Source organism: Hyla sarda, chromosome 8, assembly GCF_029499605.1.
Source record: "Hyla sarda isolate aHylSar1 chromosome 8, aHylSar1.hap1, whole genome shotgun sequence".
NCBI lineage: Eukaryota > Metazoa > Chordata > Amphibia > Anura > Hylidae > Hyla > Hyla sarda.
This window is the reverse complement of record NC_079196.1, coordinates 164,514,974-164,542,007: the sequence shown is the minus strand read 5'-3', so window position 1 is coordinate 164,542,007 and position 27,034 is coordinate 164,514,974. Positions and strand designations below refer to the sequence as shown.

Genomic DNA, 27,034 nt, shown 5'->3' with positions numbered 1-27,034 from the left:
GTAACAGAAAGTGATATTATGCCTTAACAGTGCCATTCAGGGGCTTCAAAATAGTTTTTCAAAAATTCTCACCCTGTTGACCATCTATAAGACCCATAGTAAATTATACACAGGAATGTGTTGTGTTACTCCTATGTTTGGAAGAGTCCTGGTTAGAGTAAAATTACAGTTTTACCGTACAGCTATCGCTTGCAGACATAATGGCTGCTCAGTAAAATGTGCAGCCGTTGGCCACTCCATATAAGCTGACTTTGTTCCCATACAGTATCTCCACTGTGAGGGCACATTTATTTTAGCCTTTTGGGGAGGGGGGGGGGATAATTTATGGGTGCAATTCTTCATATTCTTTCAAATGTTCTTGTTCTTGTTCAAAATAATTGTGAAAACTTTCATGGTTTTGTTACGATTACCTTTTAGATTGGTGACACAGTGGTTTTTGGGCTCTTTCTGAAAGCCCCCTCTAAATTTCTCCATTTCAGGGAGCAGAACCAGAACTGGGTCCTTTGCTAGTGGTACTCACAACTGAACTTCTTTTCCCTAACTTACTGAACAGGCTTGCTCTTTGCTGGGGATGATTTACAGTACCCTACTATACGTGGCATGTAGGAAAGGGAGTTGTTAATTCTATAGTTTGCAATGTGTTATGTGAACAGAAAGGAAATCCATAAGTGGAGAATTTATCAATTCTATCACGAAAAAACTGATGTAAAACCAACTCAATTATTTGCAACAATTTGTGATGAAAATGTACACAGAAATCATTAATAGATTCCCCTAACTGCATCACAGCAAGAATGGGTTTAAATCACCACAGCAGCACTGGTTTAAGTAAAGGAAATCTGTCACCAGTGTCACCTGCACTAACCTGTTGGTACCGACAGGTAGTGCAGGTGACACTGATAACAGCGGTACTTACCTTGTCCCGTTCAGTTCAGGGGATCTTGGGTAATCTTCTCCGTTAGCTTCACTTCCAGGCTCGGCTTGGGGCATGGACGGTGCTTAGTGATGTCACTGCTGCTGTTTGCTGGGTCCCGCTGATGTGACGTCACTAAGCTCCGCCCATGCCCTAAGCCGGGCCCAGAGCTAAAGCTAACGGAGAAGATTACCGGAGATCCCCTGCACGGAACGGGACAAGGTAACCGTTGTCGTCATTGTCACCTGCACTACCTGTCGGTACTGACAGGTTAGTGCAGGTGACACTGGTGACAGATTTCCTTTAACTACTTAAACCAGTGCTGCTGTTGTGATTTAAACCCATTCTTGCTGTGATGCAGTTAGGGGAATCTATTAATGATTCCTGTGTACATTTTTCACCTTATCCTGATTATGTTGATATAATTTTTAAGTGTCTAGCACCTACATATATCTTTGGAGTGGGCATTTCTGTCTCTTGCCCTCACTCTGTATGACTCGTATTGCTCCCTGAGTTTGCTATGCTGGGTCATCCAGTCACTACAGGCTGCTCTGTAACCCTCTCCTCTTGGTCTTCAGACAGCAGTCTGATAGGACAAGAGTGAGCACAAAGGAGTGTTAGGCCCGTCCCCACTTACTAGATTTTGTACCATGATGTGCTTCAGCTTGGACAAAGATGATGATGTAGCTGAACAGGATTGTGTTCGTGAACTCATAGTGGTCTGTTTTATAAGCCATGATTTCTATAAAAAGGAAGTAAAATTTTAGAAAGTGTAATGTAGTATAAAATGTTTTTGAATCTGACATTTCCTATTTATCTACTGCTGATGTTGATGTTGACAAGCTACACAAGGGTAGCTGCCCGGAACTATATGGTTGGTCAGAGAAAAAATGGAACCCTGTGGAGGAGGCAGACAAGCATAGCTTTCATGTACAAAGTAAAGGCACAAATCAAAGCCCTGCCCCCACTTTGTGTTCCTTCCTGGTAGCTCTGCTGCTGGAGATGTCTATTGCCCTAACAACAGACAGTAGACACCAGTTTGCAAAAAAGTAAACATAGTACTACAAAGTCCAACTAACCGAGGTCATGGGCACCTTGTATAGCAAACAGCAAGCTTGGAGTTTAAAACCTTGTTTATTTAACAACATTAAAATCTTTACACACACACACACACTGTAAAAAAACAATGTTTTGCAACTGCAGCTATACAGTCATAATCATGTTTACATCTCCTTTGATACTTAGGGTGTTACTCTAAACTCGGCCCCTTTTAAAGTTATGTACCTCACATTAAAACATTTTAGACTAAAAAAAAATAAAAAAAATAAAAACATACCAACGTACCAAGCACATTTTGATTTTATTACAAGACTGGAGACTCATATTATCTGCATTTCTTTCTTTACTGAAAACATCCAGCAGCAAAACAGTTAACGATAAGAAACAGTTGAAAAACTTTAAAGGTGCAGACAAACATAGGGGATAACATGTCTCACCATGGGGGTCCCGCCGCTGGGGACCCCTGCAATCTTGTATTCGCCACCCACCTGTTTGAGCTGCATGCCGCAGTGCCAGCTCATAAACAGCCGGGTGGCGACCTTGGGGCCAGAGTATCGGAGTATTGCCACCCGGCTGTTTGTGAGCTGGCACCGCGGCGTGCAGCACAAACAGGCGGGTGGTGAATACAAGATTGCGGGACCCCCGAGGTGAGACATCTTATCCCCTATCCTTTGGATAGGGGATAAGATGTCTCAGGGCCGGAGTACCCCTTTAAGGGCAGAATGTCCTTGCCCATCTTTACAATCTAATGCAGCTGCTACACCGGATAATGATCCCATATTAGTAAAATACTTGCTCAAATCTGGTAAGAATCCAAAAAAGGGTCTTGATCACTCGTTTATACTTATGAATACTTATGAAGTTGGACCCCCAGTTATCTCAACTGGCGTCCTCAGATTTAACCTCCCCAGTGAGGCTCTATACTATTTGAAGATTCCTTTTTAAAGGAAATTTCTAAATATGTAGGCATCTTCTCATCTTTAGATAAAGCTCAGGCTTTGTTAAAAAGGTGTTTCCACCTAAGGTTTTCACCCGGGCTGGGAGAGGAAAGGGTCGCTTTCCTGGCCAGGCATCTCAATTCAAACCTTCATATAGAGGCCCTTCTCAATCCTACACTCCTACATATCCCTTACCCTCCTCCCAACCCACACCTTTTTTCCCCTACAGATGAAGTAATCAATGGAGATCACGAGGACGTCAAGGATTCACTAGATCCAACCCATCTTCAGGTAAGTCCCCTTCTGTCTTTTTCCCACATTCCCCTGGGAGGTTGTCTACTCCATTTTTTTCCAAAATTGGGATCTTCTAACTTCAGACTCCTGGATATTGAGCACAATCTTGGGTTACAAAATTGATTTTGTCTCACTCCCTGTACAACACCTTCTTCCTCATCAGATTCAATTTTCTATAACAGACCACAATCTGATAGATGCAGAGATTCAAGATCTCTTTACCAAACAGGCCATTATCCCAGTATAAACCCGGTCTCAAGGTTTTCTAAGCAACATCTTTCTAGTGAAAAAGAAAAGTTAAGACTCCTCAATGACTTTGGGGGAGATTTATCAAAACCTGTCCAGAGAAAAGTTGCCCAGGTGCCCATAGCAACCAATCAGATGGCTTCTTTCATTTTTTACAAGGCCTCTTGGTTGCTATGGGCAACTTTTCCTCTGCACAGGTATTGATAAATCTCCCCCTTTGGGACTTATCAACATTTTAAGATGAAAGGCATCCATCTTTTAAGAGACAATCTCTTACAAGATGATTGGTTAGTAAAAAATCAATCTGAAGGATGCCTACCTTACTATTCCTGTTCATCCGTCGTCTCAGGTCTATCTACAATTTCTCTGGAAAGACCAAGTTTGGCAGTTCACGTGCCTTCCGTTCGGTCTTTCTTCCACCCCATGGTGCTTTACAAAGCTCCTGAAACATGTGGTATCATATTAACGTTCCCATGGTGTTCGTCAATCAAGAGAAATCCATCCTTACCCCTTCAAAAGAATTGGAATTCTTGGGGTTTCTGGTCAACACCCAATTAGCTTTTCTGAGTCTACCCAACAAGAAGTCATCCTTAATCCGAAAGGAGATTTCATCTGCTCTCAACAATGCATCTATCTCTCTCTCAGATGCATTGCTCGGAGATTGCTCTTAGCTTCCATCCAAGCAATCTTTCCAGCTCCTCTTCATTATCGGACTCTCCAGCGTTTGAAGATCCATCGTCTCAGGAACGGTTTGCAATATTTGGACAAGATTCAATTGTCCTTAGGAGCCAAAGAAGAACTTCGTTGGTGGCTTCATCACGTTCAATCTTGGTACGGGAAAGCAATCTTCAATTCAATTCCAGACTTGCAGGTTTCTTCGCTTTGAAAAGTTTTGCAAAAACTTTTTCTCAATTCTTTATGGGTCCACTTCTTCTGGATCTGTTTACTTCCCAGGTGAACAGCTAACTTCCCAAATTTTTCAGTTGAGGTCTGGATCCCGAAGCCTTGGGAGTGGACGCTTTCCATCAACCGTGGCCTCATGCGTTTTATGCGTTTCCACCTTTTGCCCTTCTATCCAGTGTCCTTCTTCAAGTCCGCATTCTGAAATCCAACATGATTCTAATCATTCCTTGGTGTCCATCCCAGTCATGGTTTCCCCAGATTCTCCGAATGACGATAGACTTTCTGAGGATTCTTTCATCTCCTCTATATCTTCTGCAAGATCTATTGGGGAATCCTCACTCTCTTGTCATATCGAATCAGTTGTGTTTGATAGCATGGAAAATTTCAGGCCTTCAGAACTTATCCCAGATCTTTCACAATCTTCTAAGAACGTCCTCTGAGATGCCTGGGCTCCGGGTACCAAATCAACTTATAGATTAGTCTGGGAATTATGGGCTCGTTGGTGCTCACAACGGGACTTGGATCCAGTTCATGCAATTTTCTTTCAGAATCTTTTGACTCAGGTAAAGCTTACCATACCTTAAATCTATACCGATTTGCCATATCCTTCAGTCATGCCCCCATAGATCACTTACCTATAGGCAAACATGCTTTGATTTGTAAATTGCTGAAAGGGATTTGCTTCAAGAGACCCACTCGTCCAAAATATCATTCGACTTGGGATGTAAATCTCCTTCTCAACTTATTACTTTCATGGGATGATAACGATTCCCTATCTCTTTAATTGTTATTATTCAAACTCACCATTCTTCTTTGTCTAATATCCAATAAAAGAGTTTCAGATGTTAAGGCTTTAGATGTTTCACATAGACAATACTTACCCAATGGAATTTCATATTGTAAGCCTCACCGTCCAGTTTCCTCTCCTACCTTAGCTAGGTGGATTAAACAATCCATGTCCATGGCTGGCATAGACACTTCTATATTCAGTGCTCATTCCACCAGAGGTGCTATGTCTGCTAAACTAGTCCAATCGGGTGGATCTTTAACTGACATTCTCAAGACAGCTAATTGGTCTTCTGAATCTACCTTCAAAACCTTTTATTTCAAACCTGATTCACTATGACTGTCCTTTTAAGTTCTTTATTTCCATTCTATTATAATGTTAGCCTATGCTGTTTATAGTAAATAGCTTTAAACTTGCATATAATATGAGTCTCCAGTCTTGTAATAAAATTGGAGATTTTCCTGTTCTTGATGACGGAAAATATAGATTTTATTAAAGACAGGAGGCAAATATTATACCTCCCATCTACCCATCCCCATAACATTGTTTTTTTAATTCATTTTAGCTGTTTAAGGTGTTCCAGGGTCTTCTTCACCTTCCAAGGTTGCAGTCTTTCTTCTGGTTTCTTCCAAGAGTTCTCTCCTCAACCTCAAGATTCCTTATTGGTCACTGGATATGGATGTTTATTATACAAGTTTTCCTTCACCATCAAAGAAAGAGGGATAACTGATGACACCAATGACTTATATTACCTGGTATATACTGTTCATTGGGTAGGCATTATGCATAGTATGTTTGTCTACACCTTTTAAAAGGGTACTCTGGCCCTAAGACAAAGGATAGGGGATAAGATGTCTGACCTGCCATCACACCACCTCCCATAGACTTGCATAGTGAGGGCAGGGTGACGTCACACGGGGGCGGAGTCGTGACATTACGATACTCCGGCCCTGTGGTTGGCACCCGGCAGTTTGTGAGCTGGCAGCGTGGCATCCAGGTCAAAAAGGTGGGTGCCGAATGCAAGATTGTGGGGGTCCCCAGCGGCGGGACCCCCCCTGTCAGACATCTTATCCCCTATCCTTTGGTTAGGGGATAAGATGTCTTAGGGCCGAAGTACCCCTTTAAAGTTTTTTCACTGTTTCTTATTGTTAACTGTTTCGCTGCTGGATGTTTTCAGTAAAGAAAGAAATGCATATAATATTCGCCTCCTGTCTTTAATAAAATCTATATTTTCCGGCATCAAAACTAGGAAAATCTCCAATTACACATTAACATCTTAATCTTTTTCTCCCTGGAATTCTTTTGTGGGGTAGTGTGAATAAGCTCTAATTCTATGTGATTAAACACGTAAATAAACCACCATGATGGGGCTATATGAGACACCTGCTTTATGAATAGGGAGGCGTTTTGGATTTCTCATTTGGAAACTAAAGCACTCCGGGACCTGAACCTATATAGGTAGATTATGTCTAACTACTAAATGTGGGGATCAAGAAATAGTCATCCTGGAAATGTGGAAGTAAATGTGAATAAGAGTTTTAGTTTCGTGTACATATGCACCACAGTGCTTAGATTTCTAGTGGTCCTAGGGTTGCATGAGATAAATTGATGGCATTGATAGTTATACTATGATTTAGCAGTGGTTGTATATTATTATAAATGTGTAATCATATTTTGCTATGTTCATTGCTATGTTGTTTTTGTTTTTAGAAAGTCTAATATGTTTTAATATGAGGTCTTTAACCCCTTAATGACCAAGCCCATTTTCACCTTAAGGACCAGGCCAATTTTATTTTTGCGTTTAAATTTTTTCCTCCTCGAATTCTAAAATCCATAACTCTTTTATATTTCCATCTACAGACCCATATAAGGGCTTGGTTTTTGCGTGACCAACTGTGCTTTGTAATGAAACCTCTCATTTTACCATAAAATGTACGGCGAACCCCCCAAAAAAAAAATTTGAGTGAGGAAATTTTAATGAAAACCCAAATTTTGCACATTTTGGAGGGGTTCGTTTTCACACTGTACAATTTACGGTAAAAATGACATGTTTTCTTTATTCTGTGGGTCAATGCGATTAAAATGATACCCATGGCTAGATACTTTTATATTTTTGTACCGCTTAAGAAAAATCTAAAACTTTTTTGTACAAAATCAGTAATCTAAAATCGCCCTATTTTGACCACCTATAACTTTTTCATTTTTCCGTATATAGGACGGTATGAGGGCTCATTTTTTGCGCCGTCATCCGTACTTTTTTTTAGATACCACATTTGCTTATATAAATCTTTTCGATCATTTTTTATTAATTTTTTTTTAATAAAATGTGACAAAAAAGCAGCATTTTTGGACTTATTTTTTACGTTTACCCCATTCACCATACGGGATCATTAACATTATATTTTGATAGTTCGGACATTTACGCACGCGGCGATAGCAAATATGTTTATTTTTAAAAAAATGACGCTTTTTGGGGGTAAAATGGGAAAAACGGACAATTTTCATTTTTATTGGGGGAGGGGATTTTTCACTTTTTGATAATACTGTGCAGTGCTATGCATAGGACACAGCACTGCTCAGTATTATCGGTGATCTTCTGCTCTGGTCTGCTCGATCTCAGACCAGAGCAGAAGACCCCGGGAGACGGTCGGAGCCAGGTGAGGGGACCTCCGGCCGCCATGCTGGATGATCGGATTGCCGCGGCAGCGCTGCGGGCGATCCAATCAAAGTACCGCAATGCTGCAGATGTCGTGATCTGTATTGATCTCGGCATCTGAGGGATTAATGGCGGACATCTGCGCGATTGCGGATGTCGGCCATTACGGGCGGGTCCCCGGCTGCTGCTAGCAGCGGAACCTGCCGTGTATGACGCGAGAACCCTTCCAGGACGCCAAACCAGGACGTACATTTACGTCCTGGTCGTTAAGGGGTTAAAGGGAAACTCCTTTCCTAAACATGTTATCCCCTATCCAAAGGATAGAGGATAAGATGTCTGATTGTGTAGGGGGCCCGCTACCCTAGTATTTGGTTGCATGGAGCAAACTCCACTCAGGCAGGGTGGTCAGCAAACTGTGCACCTGCCGCAGTGCAAAAAGCCAGAAAAGCAACAGGTTCACGCAGTCAATGTATATGGGAGAATGAATGGGCTGCACTACACAAAAGCAGTGCTGTTCTTTATTTCCAAAGGTGCAGTAAAACCATCATAAGCAGCAAGACGTTTAACCCCTTAACGATGCAGGACGTAAATGTACGTCCTGGTGATGTGTTACTTAACGCACCAGGACGTACATTTACGTCCTGAGCATAACCGTGGGCATCGGAGCGATGCCGGCATCATGCACGGCAGGTCCCGGCTGTGGATCACAGCCAGGGACCCGCCGGTAATGGCGGACACCCGCGATCCCGCGGATGTCCGCCATTAACCCCTCAGATGCCTTGATCAATACAGATCACGGCATCTGCAGCATCGCGGTCACTTAACAGGATGATCGGATCACCCGCAGCGCTGCCGCGGCAATCCGATCATCCTGCACGGCAGACGGAGGTCCCCTCACCTGCCTCCGCTGTCTTCCGGGAGTCTTCTGCTCTGATCTGCCTTCCCGCAGACCAGAGCAGAAGATGACCAATAACCCTGATCAGTGCTGTGTCCTATACATAGCACTGAACAGGATTAGCAATCGAATGGTTGCTATAAATAGTCCCCTATGGGGACTATAAGAGTGTAAAAATAGAAGTAAAAAAATAAAGTAAAAAAAATGTGAAAAACCCCCTCCCCCAATAAAAACGTAAATTGTACCATTTTCCCTATTTTACCCCCAAAAAGTGTAAAAAAAAAATTATTTTATATACATATTTGGTATCACCGCGTGCGTAAATATCCGAACTATTAAAATAAAATGGAAATGATCCCGTACGGTGAACGGCGTGAACGTAAAATAAAAAAGTCCAAAATAGCTGCTTTTTTATTACATTTTATTCCCCAAAAAATTAATAAAAAATGTAATAAAAGTTTTGTATAAGCAAATATGGTAGTAATAAAAAGTACAGATCACGGCGCAAAAAATGAGCCCTCACACCACCGCTTATACGGAAAAATGAAAAAGTTATAGGTCTTCAAAATAGGGGGATTTTAAACGTCCTAATTTGGTTAAAAAGTTTGCGATTTTTTTTTTAAGCGCAACAGTAATAGAAAAGTGTATAATCATGGGTATCATTTTAATCGTATTGACCCAGAGAATAAAAAACATGTAATTTTTACCATAAATTGTACAGCGTGAAAACAAAACCTTCCAAAATTTGCAAAATTGCGGTTTTCTTTTTAATTTCCCCACACAAATAGTATTTTTTTGGTTGCGCCATACATTTTATGGTAAAGTGAGTGATGGCATTACAACGGACAACTGGTCGTGCAAAAAACAAGCCCTCATACTAGTCTGTGGATGAAAATATAAAAGAGTTATGATTTTTTGAAGGGGAGGAGGAAAAAATGAAAGAGTAAAAATAAAATTGTCTGAGTCCTTAAGGTCCAAATGGGCTGAGTCCTTAAGGGGTTAAGATGTTGCCGACACCATGAGTCAAATCATTCTTGGTTGACAGCTGTTGCGTGTGCGCGTGCGCATGCACGCTTCATCAGACCCTACCCTCTTCCGTGCACTTCACCATTAAATACTCTCACCTGGTGACGTACAAGTATGAGGGTACAAAGGTTAACATTAAAACATACTATAAAACCAACAAAGTATAGAATGAAAATGTAATCCAACAAACTTGCAATGTGCTGTATTAACTACTAGATGACACTGAAATCCAATCTTTCGTTTAAGCCAAGGTTCCCCTGTGCATTCGTCCTAATGATCCACCGGGCTTCTGCTTGGAGGAGGATTTTGCTTAAATCACACCCCTCTCTTGAACACCCTTTGTATACCTTGGAACACTAGGTTACTGTAATCTCCTCCATGTATAGAATTCATGTGCTCAATAAATCTTGGCCATCCCTTTCTCGAGCACACAGAATAGACGTGCTCAAGAAATCTCATGTGAACAGGTCTTTTCGTGCCGCCCACATAAAACCTACCGCAACTACAGGTGATGACATACACAACCCAAGGGGTTCTACAGGTAATCAGGCTTTATACTATAGTGTCTAGTCCCCCAACCTTCACATATTGTCCTGGTTTTAAATAGGGACACCAGGCGCATGAGCCACAACGATGATTACCTACTGGACCTGACCTGGTTTATCAATTTGCATTAGGTTTTGTTTTTGCTTCTGAAGAAAAAGAACTACTCATTACTTGATCTTTTAAATTACTACATCTACAAAAAGTAATCATTGGTCTCTTTTGGTACCAATTTATTCAACTCCAAATAGTTTTTTATTAGGAACCAATTATTTTGTATTACTTTCCTTACCATATCAGCCATTGGGCTAAACTTAAAGGAAAAGTGTCCATGTGGATAGGGGAGGAATCTTTTTTTTCTGCAGAGGAGTTTTTTTTTTTTCTTCTATTTAGGGCTCTGTCCAGGATCTCGTCCTGATATCCCCTTGCATGTAATCTCTCCCTCAGTTCTCCAGCTTGTAGCAAAAAAATTCTTATCCGTACTATTAATTCAGCGAATTGATGCATCAATTGACATTGTCGTTGTATACAAGTATACCATAGAAGTTAGGAGTAGATTGCATCAGAGAATTATTGTCACAGGGAGGCAGTATCCTTTTGATTCTCTTACGTTTGTTCTTAACAACAATTAGTTTCAGTTCAATGGGCAGTTGTACATGCAAATCGGGGGGGGAGGGGGGGGCGTGTACCTTTGCCAATCTATATGTGGAAATTTTTGAGAGCAGGTTCGTGTTTACAGAGGAAAATCCTGTCCTCAGGTTCATCCGTGAGCGTTGTGTTCATGGCCTAGGATGGCACCGTGACAGATTTTGAGGATTTTGTAGGCATCTAAACAGCGAAAACAATATGAATCTGTCACACACCTGGATGGAGGCTGTCAAGGAGATGCAAGTGGATCCTCCACCTGTGTACCTGATGACTCGGACCGTATCAGGGAGTGGAGTCTAAAGTGCCGCTGTTTTTCACCAGAGCCCGCCGCAAGGTAGGATGGGCTTGCTGCGGCAGGCGACACCCAGGTCGCTAACCCCGACACGGCTCGACCACACAGGTAACTGGGCAAGACGAGGTACCGAAGGTTGAGGCTCTAGCGTAGTCAAACGTAGCAGAAGGTCAAGGCAGGCGGCAAAGGTTCTTAGTCAAAAAACGTAGCGGGAAGTTTTCGATACACGGGAATGGCAAAACAGGCAATGGGAACGCTTTCTCTCAGGCAAATGGCACTGAAGATCTGGCAGAGAAGTGTGGGAGGTGCAGGGACTGAGTACTGTCAGGTATTACACATAATTATGGGCGCACTGGCCCTTTAAATTTCAAAGCTCCGGTGCGCACGTGCCCTAGGAGACGGGGATACGCGCGCTGGAGCTGAGACACAGTGAAGGAGGTGGCAGAGAAGCGAGGTAAGTGACGGGCCGGGATTCGCATGCGGGCGCGTCCCACGATGCATATCCCGGCCCCGCCGGGAGCAGGGACAATGCGCTCGCGGCCGACATGTGAGGCCGGAGTGCAGACTGTAACAGAATCTCAAGTTCACATGGCTGTAAATGGCAAGTTCATGGCTGTAAATGTTGGCACCCCTGAAATTTTCTAGAAAATGAAGTATTTCTCACAGTAACACATGTTTTGCTATACACATTTTTATTCCCTTTGTGTGTATTGGAACTAAACCAAAAAAGGAGGAAAAAAAGCAAATTGGACATAATGTTACAAAAATGGGATGGACAAAATTATTGGCACCCTTTCAAAATTGTGGAAAAATAAGATTGTTTCAAGCAGGTGATGCTCCTTTAAACTCACCTGGGGCAAGTAACAGGAGTGAACAATTTAAAAATAACACCTGAAAGCGGATAAAAGGAGAGAAGTTCACTTGGTCTTTTCATTGTGTCTGTGTGTGCCACACTAAGCATGGACAACAGAAAGAGAAGAGAACTGTCTGAGGACTTTAAAACCAAAATTGTGGAAAAATATCAACAATCTCAAGGTTACAAGTCCATCTCCTGAGATCTAGATTTGCCTTTGTCCACTGTGCGCAACATTATCAAGAAGTTTGCAACCCATGGCCCTGTAGCTAATCTCCCTTGGCGTGGACGAAAGAGAAAAATTGATGAAAGGTGTCAACACATGATAGGCAGCCCCAAACAACAACAATATTAAAGCTGTCCTGCAGGCTCAGGGATCATCAGTGTCAGCGTGAACTATCTGTCGACATTGAAATGAAATGAAACGCTATGGTAGGAGACCCAGGAGGACCCCACTGCTGACCCAGACATAAAAAAGCAAGACTACATTTTGCCAAAATGAACTTGAGTAAGCCAAAATCCTTCTGGGAAAACGTCTTGTGGACAGATGAGACCAAGATAGAGCTTTTTGGTAAAGCACATTATTCTACTGTTTACCGAAAATGGAATGAGGCCTACAGAAGAAAAGAACACATTACCTACAGTGAAATATGGTGGAGGTTCAATCAGGGCTGTGGAGTCGGTAGATAAATGTTCCGACTACGACTCCACAGTTTTTCGTACTTCCGACTCCCTGACTCCGACTCCTCTGTATTAATATGAGAATGTATTTATAAACACTTACAGCTCAAGAGCACATTTTCCCCCAACTCATACACAGACTTTGAGACTTTGGACCAAAGTCCGAACACAGGAAGTGCCGCCTGGAGTGCTGAGGGGGGGGGGGGGGGTGCCCAGCCAACAGCATATGGCAGTTATGTGTGAGAGGAGCTATGATTGGATGAGGCTGGACCCCCCCCCCCCCCCCCCCCCCTCAGCACTCCATGCGGCACTTCCTGTGTTAGGACTTTGGTCCAAAGTCTGTGTAGGAGTTGGGGGAAAATGTGCTCTCAAGCTTTTTTTAAGCACAAATAAAACATAGAAAACTTCATTTTTTAAGCAAAGTATATTAGAAATTTTTTTCATTTACCATAAGGAGTGCAATAGCAAACATTTGTTTTAATGAGAGTGACCCTTTAAGGGTGCCAATAATTTTGTTCAGCCCACTTTTGGAGTCACATTATGTCCAATTTGCTTTTTTCCTGCTGGTTTAGTTCCAATACACACAAAGGGAATAAACATGTGTATAGAAAAACATGTGTTACTGCAATCCTTTTCTGTGAGAAATACTTAAAGGGGTATTCCAGGCCAAAACTTTTTTTTATATATCAACTGGCTCCCGAAAGTTAAACAGATTTGTAAATTACTTCTATTAAAAAAATCTTAATCCTTCCAATAGTTATTAGCTTCTGAAGTTGAGTTGTTGTTTTCTGTCTAACTGCTCTGATGACTCACGTCCCGGGAGCTGGGCAGTTCCTATGGGGATATTCTCCCATCATGCACAGCTCCCGGGACGTGACATCATCATTGAGCAGTTAGACAGAAAACTTCAGAAGCTAGTAACTATTGGAAGGATTAATATTTTTTAATAGAAGTAATTTACAAATCTGTTTAACTTTCTGGAGCCAGTTGATATATATAAAAAAAAAGGTTTTGCCTGGAATACCCTTTTCATTTTCTAGAAAAATTTCAGGGGTGCCAACATTTACGGCCAGGACTGTATAAGATTGATGTGCACAATTGGAGTTCCTAGACGTACTAGTAAAAATAGAGAGAGGTCAGGTGACTACTGTGAGCTACAGTAAACCCTCTGCATGTAATTCTCTCCTTAATTTTTTCATCCTACCCAAGTGAAAAAGTCAGTGCCCTATGGGCAATTTCTGCGGCTTCGCCAGATTAATAGTACGGATGAGAATTTTTTGCTGCAAGCTGGAGAACTGAGGTAGAGAAATGCAAGGCGATATCCGGACGAGATCCTGGACAGGGCCCTAAATAGAGCCTTAGCTCAGGATAGAAAAATAAAAATTCCTCTGTAGAAAAAACATACCTCCTCCGACCCACATGAACACTTTTCCTTCAAGTTTAGCCCGATGGCTGATATGGTAAGGAAAGCAATACACAAAAAAATTCCTAATTAAAAACCATTCAGAATTGAATAAATTGGTACCAATGAGAAGTTCTTTTTCCTCAGAAGCAAAAACTAAATTTAATGCAAATTGGTTAACCAGGTCAGGTCCATTAGGTAATCATCGTTGTGGCCAGGACAATATGTGAAGGTTGGGGGACTAGACACTACAGTAAAAAGCCTGATTACCTGTAGAACCCCTTGGGTTGTGTATGTCATCACCTGTAGTTGCGGTAGGTTTTATGTGGACTGCACGAAAAGACCTGTTGACACGAGATTTCTTGAGCACGTCTATTCTGTGTGCTCGAGAAAGGGATCGCCAAGATTTATTGAGCACATGAATTCTATACATGGAGGAGATTGCAGTAACCCAGTCTTCCAAGGTATACAAAGGGTGTTCAAGAGAGGGGTGGGATTCAAGGAAAATCCTCCTCCAAGCAGAAGCCCAGTGGATCATTAGGACGAATGCACAGGGGAACCTTGATTTAAACGAAAGATTGGATTTCAGTGTCTTCTTGTAGTTAATACAGCACATTGCAAGTTTGTTGGATTATGTTTTCATTCTATTCTTTTTTGGTTTTAAAGTATGTTTTAATGTTAACCTTTGTACCCTCATACTTGTACGTCACCAGGGGAGAGTATTTCATGGTGACGTGCACGGAAGAGGATAGGGTCTGATGAAGTGTGCATGCGCACACGCAACAGCTGTCAACCAAGAATTATTTGACTCGTGGCGTCTGCTACATATTAACCATTTTGCTGCTTTTGATGATTTTACTGCACCTTTGGAAATAAAGGACAGCGCTGCTTTTTTACCTTTAGCTATGAATTAGCCTTCATAGTCGCAGTTGAAATGCTTTGGATTCCTTCAGTGTCTTTTGAAGGCTAGTAATCTATTCATCCCTTTTTTCCTGGGCAGTGAAGAGCACTGCCATGCACTTCACTGTGTTATAACGCTCAGTAGGTCTCAGAACTGAGACCACATGTGAGAAGTTTTTTCAAATGATAGTAATGCTTTCACTTTTAGGGCAGGGTCAGCTGCTTATTTTGCTACCCATTGACTTCAATTGGTAGGAAAATACGCAGTAGCAAAATATGGAACGTGTACCCTTACACATTTCCCAAAGTAAGTTGGTCAGTTGTTAGCTGTACATGACGTCACTTAATATAGTATTTTATGATGCTGTTTCCAATAAACAGAGAGCCGTTATGCATTTTTCAAGTGTTCCAAGCTGCTGTTCCTAAGTGGCTTGATGCCTTATCTGTACCTGGCTATTATTTTTTGTGTGTATTGAATAGAGTGTCTTTATTCTTGGGTGCATGTTCAGGCTGGTTATTATTGTATGCCCTGTGTTGCCATGACAGAATGCCTTTTCACCTCTGGTGACAGAACATGAGTCTTTACACACAGTTTAGAGTTGGAAAGTTGAGAATTTGGTCTATTTGATAAAATATACTTAAAGATTTTATTCAGTGTTGCCTTTTGTAACTTAAATTAAAAATAATATATATGGAAAAAACAGCCCTGCTAGGTATATTCTATACTGCTATAATTGCTCTACTATCCATATACAATAAATATATTGTGAATAGTAGGAATATATAAAAAGTAAGAATATATGTATTACATAAATATTTATTGCTTAAAAATGTATTGCATAAAAAATTATAATGTAGAATAAATTAATAGCAAGGTAGCTGCAGGACCCTTGCAGATCCTCATGTCACTGATGCATAAAACAAAGATAGAATAAAAATACAGTGAGAGTACTATCTGCGCATATATCCTAAGCAATTAAGCTTAATATAAATAGGCAGTCCGTATACAAATTAGCACTTTTTAGCAGTTGACAAAACTAATAGTGCTGTGCTGTTTTGGAATTAAATATTTATATCACAAGGGGTTATGAATGAATGTCATTGGGGAGAAGGTGCATATCTGTCGGCAATAGGTAATGAACAGCCTATGCCATAGGTGCTGGATAGATGTAAGTCCATTCCTGTAAGAGAATCCTGCGGAGCAAAGATGTAAAATTGGCACTATGTGCCTAGTTTGTATGGGTCCGTTCCTGTAAAGAAGAAAGACACAAACTGTATCTTTGGCACTATATGCCATATGTGCCGATTCCTGTGGGGTAAAACTGTGTTTTCTTGGCACTGTGTGCCATTTGTAGTCTTTTGAAGAGATATAGCCGTTCTTGTAAGGAAAAAATGTGTGATGCCTAGCACCTCTCACCCGTCCTGTGATGTTCTAATTACCTGTTTGGCTCAAACAGAGGTGCCTAGCCGCTGCCAGGTTAGCAGGTCGCGGACGCTTGTGAGCACAGGGAGGGAGAGTTCTGGTGGTAATAGAATTGTGGCATCTTCCTTGTACATATGAAGCGGGAAACTTAACCACTGCTAGGTAAATATAAAAACGGGAGTTGCTGTGTATTGTGATAGATAATAACTTGATGTTAAACATGTTTCGGAGTATCCCCCTTCATCAGTAACAGTTAAATGTAGCAGATATGATATCTGTGGGGAAGAGCTGTCTTTTATGTCCTATTCCTGTCATTTCAACTGACGTTTTACAAAGGTAAATGTTAAATTATTTTGGTAGTGTCTAAACAGTGACATGGGTTAATTGTCATACTTCTTACAATATTATGTTATAGATAGTAAATATAGTATATGACATATAATACGTAGTAGCGATAGAGCATATATATATATATATATAGTTATTAATATTTTAATTAATATTTTAGTTTTAATAATTTTTGTTTCTTCTATTTTTATTGTTACCGTATTTTTATTCTTTTGTGACAATTCTCTATCCCTACTACGTATTATATGTCATACACTATATTTTCTATCTATATATTATAATATTGTAAGAAGTATGTTAATTAATCCATGTCACTGTTTAGACACTACCAAAATTGGAATCCGAACTGATAATCCGGACCAGAATTTAACATCTACCTTTGTAAAATGTTAGTTGTAATGACGTGAATAGGATTTAAAAGACATCTCTTCCCCCACAGATATATCTGCTATATTTAACTGTTACTGAAGAACAGTAACCCCCCAAACACGTTTAACACTAAATTTTTATCTATCACAATACACAGCAACTCCCTACCTAGGAGTGGTTAAGTTACCCACTTCACATGCACGAGGAGGATGCTACCACCTACTAAAATCAGCTGGGGGCCGCCAGGTATGGAGCGGGCTCTAGTCAGGAGCCCGCTCCATAAACCCTAATTGCCGCCAGGTTGTCTGTTCGCTTCTGCTAGCCCAAAGCAGGGCTAAATGTCAGCAAAATTCACCTGCCCTGAGTCCGCAACTGCATGTTCCGGGCGTCGGGCGATAGGATTTCCACATCCCTGTAAGAAACTGGTAAAAGGCAGAGTTTCCTGTTTAAAATGATAGTTCTTTAGATTCTCAAATGAAGCATTTTTGCTCTCTTGTTAGGCTGTAGAATATGTCTGTAACATTAGACATGACAAGAAGCACCACATACATTATCTTCAGCTCCTGTATAGCCCAGCATAGTCATATAATAATAAATTGCAACAACAGGAATTGTGAAGGAGTATAACCTACTAAAAATAATTTATTATAATTGAAAAAATGTTATGTAGAATCCTTGTTTATTCTTTATCTGAGGACCTGAATGTGGCAAAGTCTTATGCAGTATGATTAATATCTGGTCCAAAGTCTTACTACCAGTATAGTAAAGGTAAACACAACAAAGGGGAGTGAGGAAACCAAGAGGAGGAAGCCTTTCCCCCACCACATATAGACATTTATAGACATCTCGTTAGTATTATACATAGTCGGCACTCACCACATCTTTATAATGTCTTCTTTATTAATACTCACAAAAGCATCTATGGGGGGAAGAACAGAACGTGTACAGCAAGCAAGGCTACATCAGCCGTTTCGGGCCCAATGAAGCACTAGCACTAGACTGTGAAACGGCTGCTGTAGCCATGCTTGCATTACACACCTTGTTCGTCTGTCCCCCCCCCCCCACCCCCCACATAGATGCTTTTGTGAGTATTAATAAAGAAGACATTATGAAGATGTGGGGAGTGCCGGCTATCTATTGTCATGTCTGTCCTGGTCTGTGTTCACACACAACCTTATACACAAAGTTCCTGGGCTTTATGCGCTAAGGCAGTGCTAGCGTACACATGAAAAGATTAACTCACTGTTCCAGTAGAGTATAAACGACCAGCCGGTCTTCTTTATTTTTTCTCTTTTTTCAATAAAGTGCAGTTTGCAACATTTACAATTCAGCCAGGTATTCACAGCTCAGAGGCAACAGGATATGACACAACGTTTCGAGGGGCACGCCCCCTTACTCATGCGTACCTGAACCTGTTGAAAGACCTCCTTATGCACACCTACTTTCAATTAGTTAAGATACGTTCTATAAATATATTAATAACATTTTTACAAAACATTGTACTTTATACTTTCTAATATTATAAATATTACTAGCTGAGTACCCGGCGTTGCCCGGTTTTTCCTTCCTAATGCTTGTTGGGGAGGAAAATAAACAAAGGAGGAAGCTTTTGACTTCATATCCCGTCCTCATATATTGTTGTCATATCCCGACCTCCTATCCCCTCCTCCTATCCCGTCCTCCTTTCCCGCCCTCATATCTTGACCTCCTTTCCCATCCTCCTTTCCCGTCCTCCTTTCCCGTCCTCCTATCCCGTCCTCCTATCCCGTCCTCCTTTCCCGTCCTCATATCTCGACCTCCTTTCCCGTCCTCCTTTCCCGTCCTCTTTTCCCGTCCTCCTTTCCCGTCCTCCTTGCCCGTCCTCCTATCCCGTCCTCCTATTCCGTCCTCCAATCCAGTCCTCCTATCACAACCTCTTATCCTGTCCTCCTATCCCATCCTCCTATCATGACCTCCTATGTCGTCCTCCTATGTCGTCCTCCTATCACGTCCTCCTATCACGTCCTCCTATCACGTCCTCCTATCCCGATCTCCTATCCCGACCTCCTATCCCGACCTTGTTGGGGAGGAAAATAAACAAAGGAGGAAGCTTTTGACTTCATATCCCGTCCTCATATATTGTTGTCATATCCCGACCTCCTATCCCGACCTCCTATCCCGACCTCCTATCCCGACCTCCTATCCCGACCTCCTATCCCGACCTCCTATCCCGACCTCCTATCCCGACCTCCTATCCCGACCTCCTATCCCGACCTCCTATCCCGACCTCCTATCCCGACCTCCCATCCCGACCTCCCTTCCCGTCCTCCCTTCCCGTCCTCCCTTCCCGTCCTCCCTTCCCGTCCTCCCTTCCCGTCCTCCCTTCCCGTCCTCCCTTCCCGTCCTCCAATCCCGTCCTCCTATCCCGTCCTCCTATCCCGTCCTCCTATCATGACTTCCTATCCCGTCCTCATATCTCGTCCTCCTATCCCGACCTCCTATCCCGACCTCCTATCCCGACCTCCTATCCCGACCTCCTATCCCGACCTCCTATCCCGAACACATACATGCATACACACACACACACACACACGTTGAGTTTTATATATATAGATAAGAACGGTCTAAAACTACATATTTCATGAAATATTGGTTGGATAGTTTCAAGTTCTGTTATCCTACGGAGAAGCTGCTTTTTGTTACTCTCCCTATTCACACCTTGCGTTATCTGTTCTATCACTTGCCATCTTAAAGGGGTACTCCGGTGAAAACCTTTTTTCTTTTAAATCAACTGGTGGCAGAAAGTTAAATATATTTGTGAATGACTTCTATTAAAAAATCTTAATCCTTCCAGTACTTATTAGCTGCTGAATGCTACAGAGGAAATTCCTTTCTTTTTGGAACACAGTGCTCTCTGCTGACATCTCTGTCCATTTTAGCAACCATGCATAGCAGATGCATAGCAGATGTATGCTAAGGGCAGCATGGTGGCTCAGTGGTTAGCACTGCTGCCTTGCAGTGCTGGAGACCTGGGTTCAAATCCCACTAAGGACAACAATAAATAAAGCGTTATTATTATTATAATAACGTCAGCAGAGAGAACTGTGCTCGTGATGTCATCAGAGAGCATTCCAAAAAGAAAAGAATTTCCTCTGTAGTATTCATCACCTAATATGTACAGGAAGGATTAAGATTTTTTTATAGAAGTAATTTACAAACATGTTTAACTTTCTGCCACCAGTTGATTTAAAAGAAAAAAGGTTTTCACCGGAGTACCCCTTTAAGTCACTGGTTCTATGGTTGTTTTCTAAAAAATGTCTAGCTACTGAGATTTCTCCAAATTTTTTTCTGTGGGATAGGTCTTATTTTCCAATGTTTTCCTTATAACATTTTTATGTTCAGCAATACGTATTTTTATCATCCTAGTAGTTTGCCCTACATAGCCCATACCGCACGGGCATTTTAATAAGTATATGACGTTCTCACTAGTGCAAGTAAAATAGCCTTTCACCGGAATGTTATGTCCTTTTTTGGGATGATGGATATTATCTCCTTTGATAATGCTGCTACATTGCATACACGACAGGCATGCAAATGTACCCTTTTTAGGAGTAGCCAAAAATCTCTGTGTATCCTTCTTTTTTTACTGCAATATTGCCTCTAATTAAAGTATCCCCTATTGATTTCACTTTTGTGTGTAAAAACATAGGTGGATCCTTAAAAAGGTTCCCATATTTTGGATCAGACTTCAATATTCCCCAATGTTTTTGGATAGTTCTTTTTATCATTGGGCTATGTTTATTATATGTGCCAGTATACATTATTCGTTCATTTTTGGTTTTATCTTTATTTTTCTTTATTAATAGATCTTGCCTGTTGATAATACTAACTTCCTTCTGTGCTTCTTTTAAATGTTTTTTGTCGTAACCTCTTTCTAAAAACTTATTTTCAATTTTAATTTTACTTTTTTCATATTCTTCCATTGTGCTACAAATTCTTTTTGCGCAAATTAGCTGAGTTTTCGGGAGCCCCCTAAATACAGTGGGTGAATGAAAGCTATCAAAAAACATTGGGGAATATTGAAGTCTGATCCAAAATATGGGAACCTTTTTAAGGCTGGGTTCACACCACGTTTTTCAAATACGGTAACCGTATACGGTTTTCCGCAAAAAAACGTATATGACCGTATCCGAAACCGTATGCATAGAGAATGCATTGTAAACCGTATTCCAAATGTTGTGTACGGTTGTATCCGTTTTGCCTCGGATCCGGATTTGCCGATTTTTCAACCGTAGGCAAAAACGCTGTCGACCAAAAAAACCGTATGCGAACCTTATCCGGTTCTTTTAACATTGTTGTCTATGAGAACCGTACACAGAATTTCAGAATACGGTAGCACACGGTTTTTCTAATCCGTTTTTGGAGTTGACACATGCGCAGATTGGAATTTCAATAGAACAATAGTAACTTTATTAAATTGCTGGAAAACTTATTCCAACAAAATAGCAAAACCGTTGGCAAAAACTGATGCAAACGGATAGAACCGTACGGGGAAAACCCATATACGTTTTAATTTGGAGTCATACGGTTGTATACGGTTGCATACGGTTTTTGCTATACGTTTTTTAGCGGAAAACCGTATACGGTAACCGTATTTGAAAAACGTGGTGTGAACCCAGCCTAAGGATCCACCTATGTTTGTACACACAAAAGGGAAATCAATAGGGGATACTTTAATTAGAGTAAAAAAGAAGGATACACAGAGATTTTTGGCTACTCCTAAAAAGGGTACATTTGCATGCCTGTCGTGTATGCAATGTAGCAGCATTATCAAAGGGGATAATATCCATCATCCCAAAAAAGGACATAACATTCCGGTGAAAGGCTATTTTAGTTGCACTAGTGAGAACGTCATATACTTATTAAAATGCCCGTGCGGTATGGGCTATGTAGGGCAAACTAGTAGGATGATAAAAATACATATTGCTAAACATAAAAATGCTAATAAGGAAAATAAGACCTATCCCACAGAAAACAAATTTGGAGAAACCTCAGTAGCTAGACATTTTTTAGAAAACAACCATAGAACCAGTGATTTAAGATGGCAAGTAATAGAACAGAAGGTGTGAATAGGGAGAGTAACAAAAAGCAGCTTCTCCGTAGGGAAGTATTCTGGATAATAGAACTTGAAACTATCCAACTTCAGGATTTAATGAAATATGTAGTTTTAGACCGTTCTTATAATATTTATAATATTAGAAAGTATAAAGTACAATGTTTTGTAAAAATGTTATTAATATATTTATAGAACGTATCTTAATTAATTGAAAGTAGGTGTGCATATACGTACATAAGGAGGTCTTTCAACAGGTTCAGGTACGCATGAGTAAGGGGGCGTGCCCCTCGAAACGTTGCGTCATATCCTGTTGCCTCTGAGCTGTGAATACCTGGCTGAATTGTAAATGTTGCATACTGCACTTTATTGAAAAATTGAAAAAATAAAGAAGACCGACTGGTCGTTTATACTCTACTGGAATAGTGAGTTAATCTTTTCATGTGTATGCTAGCACTGCCTTTGCGTATAAAGCCCAGGAACTTTGTGTATACTGCATGTTTGGGAGCTACAAGTGGAGCTCCGCACCTGGTGATTGATTGCAGCACCATAGAACTTTGCTCATTGTGATATTCACACACAGCCTATTGGTTTTCCTGTGTGTGAACAGTTTAATGTTTCCTGGTCAGGGAAGAGTTAATGTCTCTGGCTCTTTCAGCTTCGGCCTCTGTTAGCCAATAGCCTTTTGGGTGTGTCTATTTAAAGTCAGCCCAGCCTAGCCTTAGCGCTGGTGATTATCCTCATTATGCCCTGACTTTCTGCTATGCTGGACATGCTGCTAACTTGCTACTGCCATGCAGCTAATGGAGGCTGGGTGAAACTCTTCTTATTTGAGCTTTTAATCTACTATATCTGTTTTAGCATGCACTTTGTATTTTCTGGTTTTAGCCATGTTTTGGCATGCTCTTAGTAGATTTTAAGCTGTGTTTAGTCGGTTTTAGAATTTATATATCCTTTCTGTTATGTGTCTGTTCACATTGTGTATTCTCTTGTATACGTTTGTGAAATTCTGTGTTTTATTTTTCTGTTTTCCTACTGGGCCAGCATCCTGACCACACTGCGGTGTGTGTGCCGCTGGTAAATAGTCTATTTGGATTTATTATTAATGGCTATTCCTATAGTGGAGTGGAGTGTTCAGTTTGTGTGTCCAGTTTGAATAGTGTCCTATGTTAGGCATCCCTGTTTCTGCTCCATGGGGACAATCCTGTCTACTGGAGGTTTTCTGAGGGATTGCGATTCCTGTCCTGTTCAGTGTGTACTGTGTTTTATAATTATATCCTGTGTATCTAGATATCCCTGTTACCTGTCCATGAGGAGTCTGGGGAATTCAGAATTAGAACAACAAATCTCTGTGCTCCAAGGTGGACTCTGGGAGATTGCGTTCTAGTATCAAGACATTCCTGTTTCTACTGGAGGTTATCTGGGGGATTGCGATAATTCCTGTTAGCTATTGATCCCTGTTTCTGGTCCAGTGGGACTTCGTGTCTATTGGACGTTCTGAGGAATTATGCTATATTCCTGTCTGTTCCTATAGTCTGTTGACTTATCCTTTTTCCTGTCTGGTGTTTTGAACTCTATTTATGTAGTTCTTTATTCAGATCTTTGGAGTTCTGTTCATGACAACTGATCTAGAGAGTCCTCTGTTCATGACCACTGATCTAAAGAGTCCTCTGTTCACAGCCACTGAGCCCCCTGTTCATGTCCACCGATCTCTGGTGTCCTCTGTTCATGGCCACTGATTTGTGTCCTCTGTACTACTCTCTGATCTGTGCACTCTGAACTTATATACAGGGTGGGCCATTTATATGGATACACCTTAATAAAATGGGAATGGTTGGTGATATTAACTTCCTGTTTGTGGCACATTAGTAAATGTGAGGGGGGAAACTTTTCAAGATGGGTGGTGACCATGGCGGCCATTTTGAATCCAACTTTTGTTTTTTCAATAGGAAGAGGATCATGTGACACATCAAACTTATTGGGAAATTCACAAGCAAAACAATGATGTTCTTGGTTTTAACATAACTTTATTCTTTCATGAGTTATTTACAAGTTTCTGACCACTTGTAAAATGTGTTCAATGTGCTGCCCATTGTGTTGGATTGTCAATGCAACCCCCTTCTCCCACTCTTCACACACTGATAGCAACACCGCAGGAGAAATGCTTATTAAGATGTATCCATATAAATGGCCCACCCTGTACTATAGAGTTGTATGTTCCTCTAAGTTTTCTGGTTGGTGACCGCCTATTTATTAGTGTGTGTTTTTATTAGGCCCCAGCACTTTAGTTAAGAAAGGGATCGGTACCCAGTTGTCGATTCACTGTCTTGGGTGGATGGGCAAGTAGGCAGGGAGAGATGGTTTTAGGGTCAGTTTAGGGCTCACTCTCCCTGTCCCCCAGTCGGTCCCTAACATCTATACTACTACCGTGAATGCTTATTGGACTTTGACCTGCTTCTATACATGGCTCAGTATAACTTAGAAACTCCACTGCATTAAACTATTTAACTCCAAACTATTTTAGCACAACCCACACAAAGTAACACTTAAAGCATACTTGTCAGTCCCCCCCCCCAAAAAAAAACAAAAAAAAGTTATATGTTGTTCAGGGCCGCATCCAGATTATGTATATCTAATTTGTATATGTCTATAACCTTTATTCATCTCATTCTCTCAGAATTACCTTTATTTACTTTCTATTATTTGCTCAGTGAGGTGTCTGTCCATGCAGAGGCATAGGGCGTGTCCTTTTCTTCTCACTTTCATGACTCCTCCCCCTCCCTCACTCTGCTCTGACTCGCAGAGGGATGGGAGCAAGTACAGCACCTTTGGACCTGCCTGCAGCCCTGTCAATTACTCATGGTGTCCATGACATGTCGATGACCACTGGACACTGCAGGACTGGTATGTGTCCTAGGAGACAGGGGGACACTCTAATGACCATTTTTTTTGACTGGCTTTTTCAGTATGAAATACTGAAAATTTTCTGATGAATGCAATTTCAAAACATATTGTTTTTGCATGCTTTATAACACATCAAACGTTATTGTATCTGACAGTGCCCATTTAACGTATGTACTAAATATTTAACCATCAATGGTATATACAGTATGTCCACTGTGTATGTAGCTGTGTTTAGAGTCACGAAGTATGAGAATAGCATTGAATTCTTTACTTTTCTGTTGAGTTAAAGAGCATACAGTGAGAGGTGTCTTTCATACTAGATTTTCTTTTGTTTTAGTTAGGTTATATAGTTTATTTTACTATTTATTGTACTATATAAGTTAATTATGTTTATGTTTTTGCTTTAGTTTTTCAAACACAATTTAAGATCCTTTGGGGAAGTAATGTATTAGAAACTGAAACTAATAAAGAAGAAAACAGCATCATAAGTGATGGAAAAAAAACATTGCCCACTAGAGACATTTCACACCATGATGTGGAGAAATTAGAAGCCTTGCTTGATGATGATGGGGATCTAGAAGTGCAGAGAAGACCAACATCGCCTTCTGACAGACCTGAATCTCCAGCCTGTATTCGGGATGTTGTGTGTCCAATGATTCTTACAATTGGGAGTGAAGATGACGCGGAAGAGGCTTCATGCAATGCTGAAGATGTGCTTAAAATCGGTAAGGGATAGATTGCATTCGTATATTTTATGTTCTGTGTTAGGTCTTTTGTAACATCTACCATATTTTTCTTAGAGTTTAGCTTGGTCTAAGCATATACTCTTGGTTATAATAAAATATAAGGATAAGTGTCCAGTCTGTGCCTCCCAAATAGAATCATGAAGGTATATGGAACATTAGTTGACAGTTTATAAGAGTAAAATATAGTAAGAGACTAGTATGGTAAAATTAAAAGGTTTAGTTTAAGACTGAAGTACGATATACTTACCTTATAAATACAGATTTTTTTTCAAGAAAATAAAGTATTTCTCACAGAAAAGGATTGCAGTAACATGTTTTGCTATACATATTTTTATTCCCTTTGTGTGTATTTGAAAAAAACCAAAAAAGGGATGAAAAAAAGCAAATTGGACATAATGTCACACCAAACTCCAAAAATGGGCTGGACAAAATTATTGGCACCCTTTCAAAATTGTGGAAAAATAAGATTGTTTCAAGCATGTGATGCGCCTTTAAACTTGCCTGGGGCAAGTAACAGGAGTGAGCAATTTAAAAATAACACCTGAAAGCGGATAAAAAGGAAAGAAGTTCACTTAGTCTTTGCATTGTGTGTCTGTGTGTGCCACACTAAGCAAGGACAACAGAAAGAGGAGAAGAGAACTGTCTGAGGACTTGAGAACCAAAATTGTGGAAAAATATCAACAATCTCAAGGTTACAAGTCCATCTCTAGAGATCTAGATTTTCCTTTGACCACCGTGTGCAACATTATCAAGAAGTTTGCAACCCATGGCACTGTAGCTAATCTCCCTGGGCTTGGATGGAAGAGAAAAATGAAAGGTGTGAATGCAGGATAGTCCAGATGGTGGATAAGCAGCCCCAAACAAGTCCCAAAGATATTCAAGCTGTCAAGCAGGCTCAGGGAGCATCAGTGTCAGCAACAACTATCCATCAACATTTAAATGAAATGAAATGCTGTGGCAGGAGGAAACCCAGGAGGACCCCACTGCTCACACAGAGACATAAAAAAGCAAGACTACATTTTGCCTAAATGAACTTGAGTAAGAAAAATCCTTCTGGGGAAACTTCTTGTGGACAGATGAGACCAAGATAGAGCTTTTTGGTAAAGCACATCATTC

The 27,034-nt window shown here is 40.8% G+C and overlaps 1 protein-coding gene across 4 annotated transcripts in view; it reads left to right on the top strand.

Moving 5' to 3' along the window:
- METTL22 (methyltransferase 22, Kin17 lysine) overlaps positions 1-27,034 on the top strand; it is a 211,522-nt gene that overhangs the window by 20,323 nt on the left and 164,165 nt on the right. For all 4 annotated transcript variants that reach the window (XM_056534642.1, XM_056534643.1, XM_056534641.1 and 1 more), the window contains exon 3: positions 25,580-25,897. In XM_056534642.1, the coding sequence (XP_056390617.1) occupies positions 25,580-25,897 (318 nt within the window). The remainder of the gene's footprint in view (positions 1-25,579; positions 25,898-27,034) is intronic.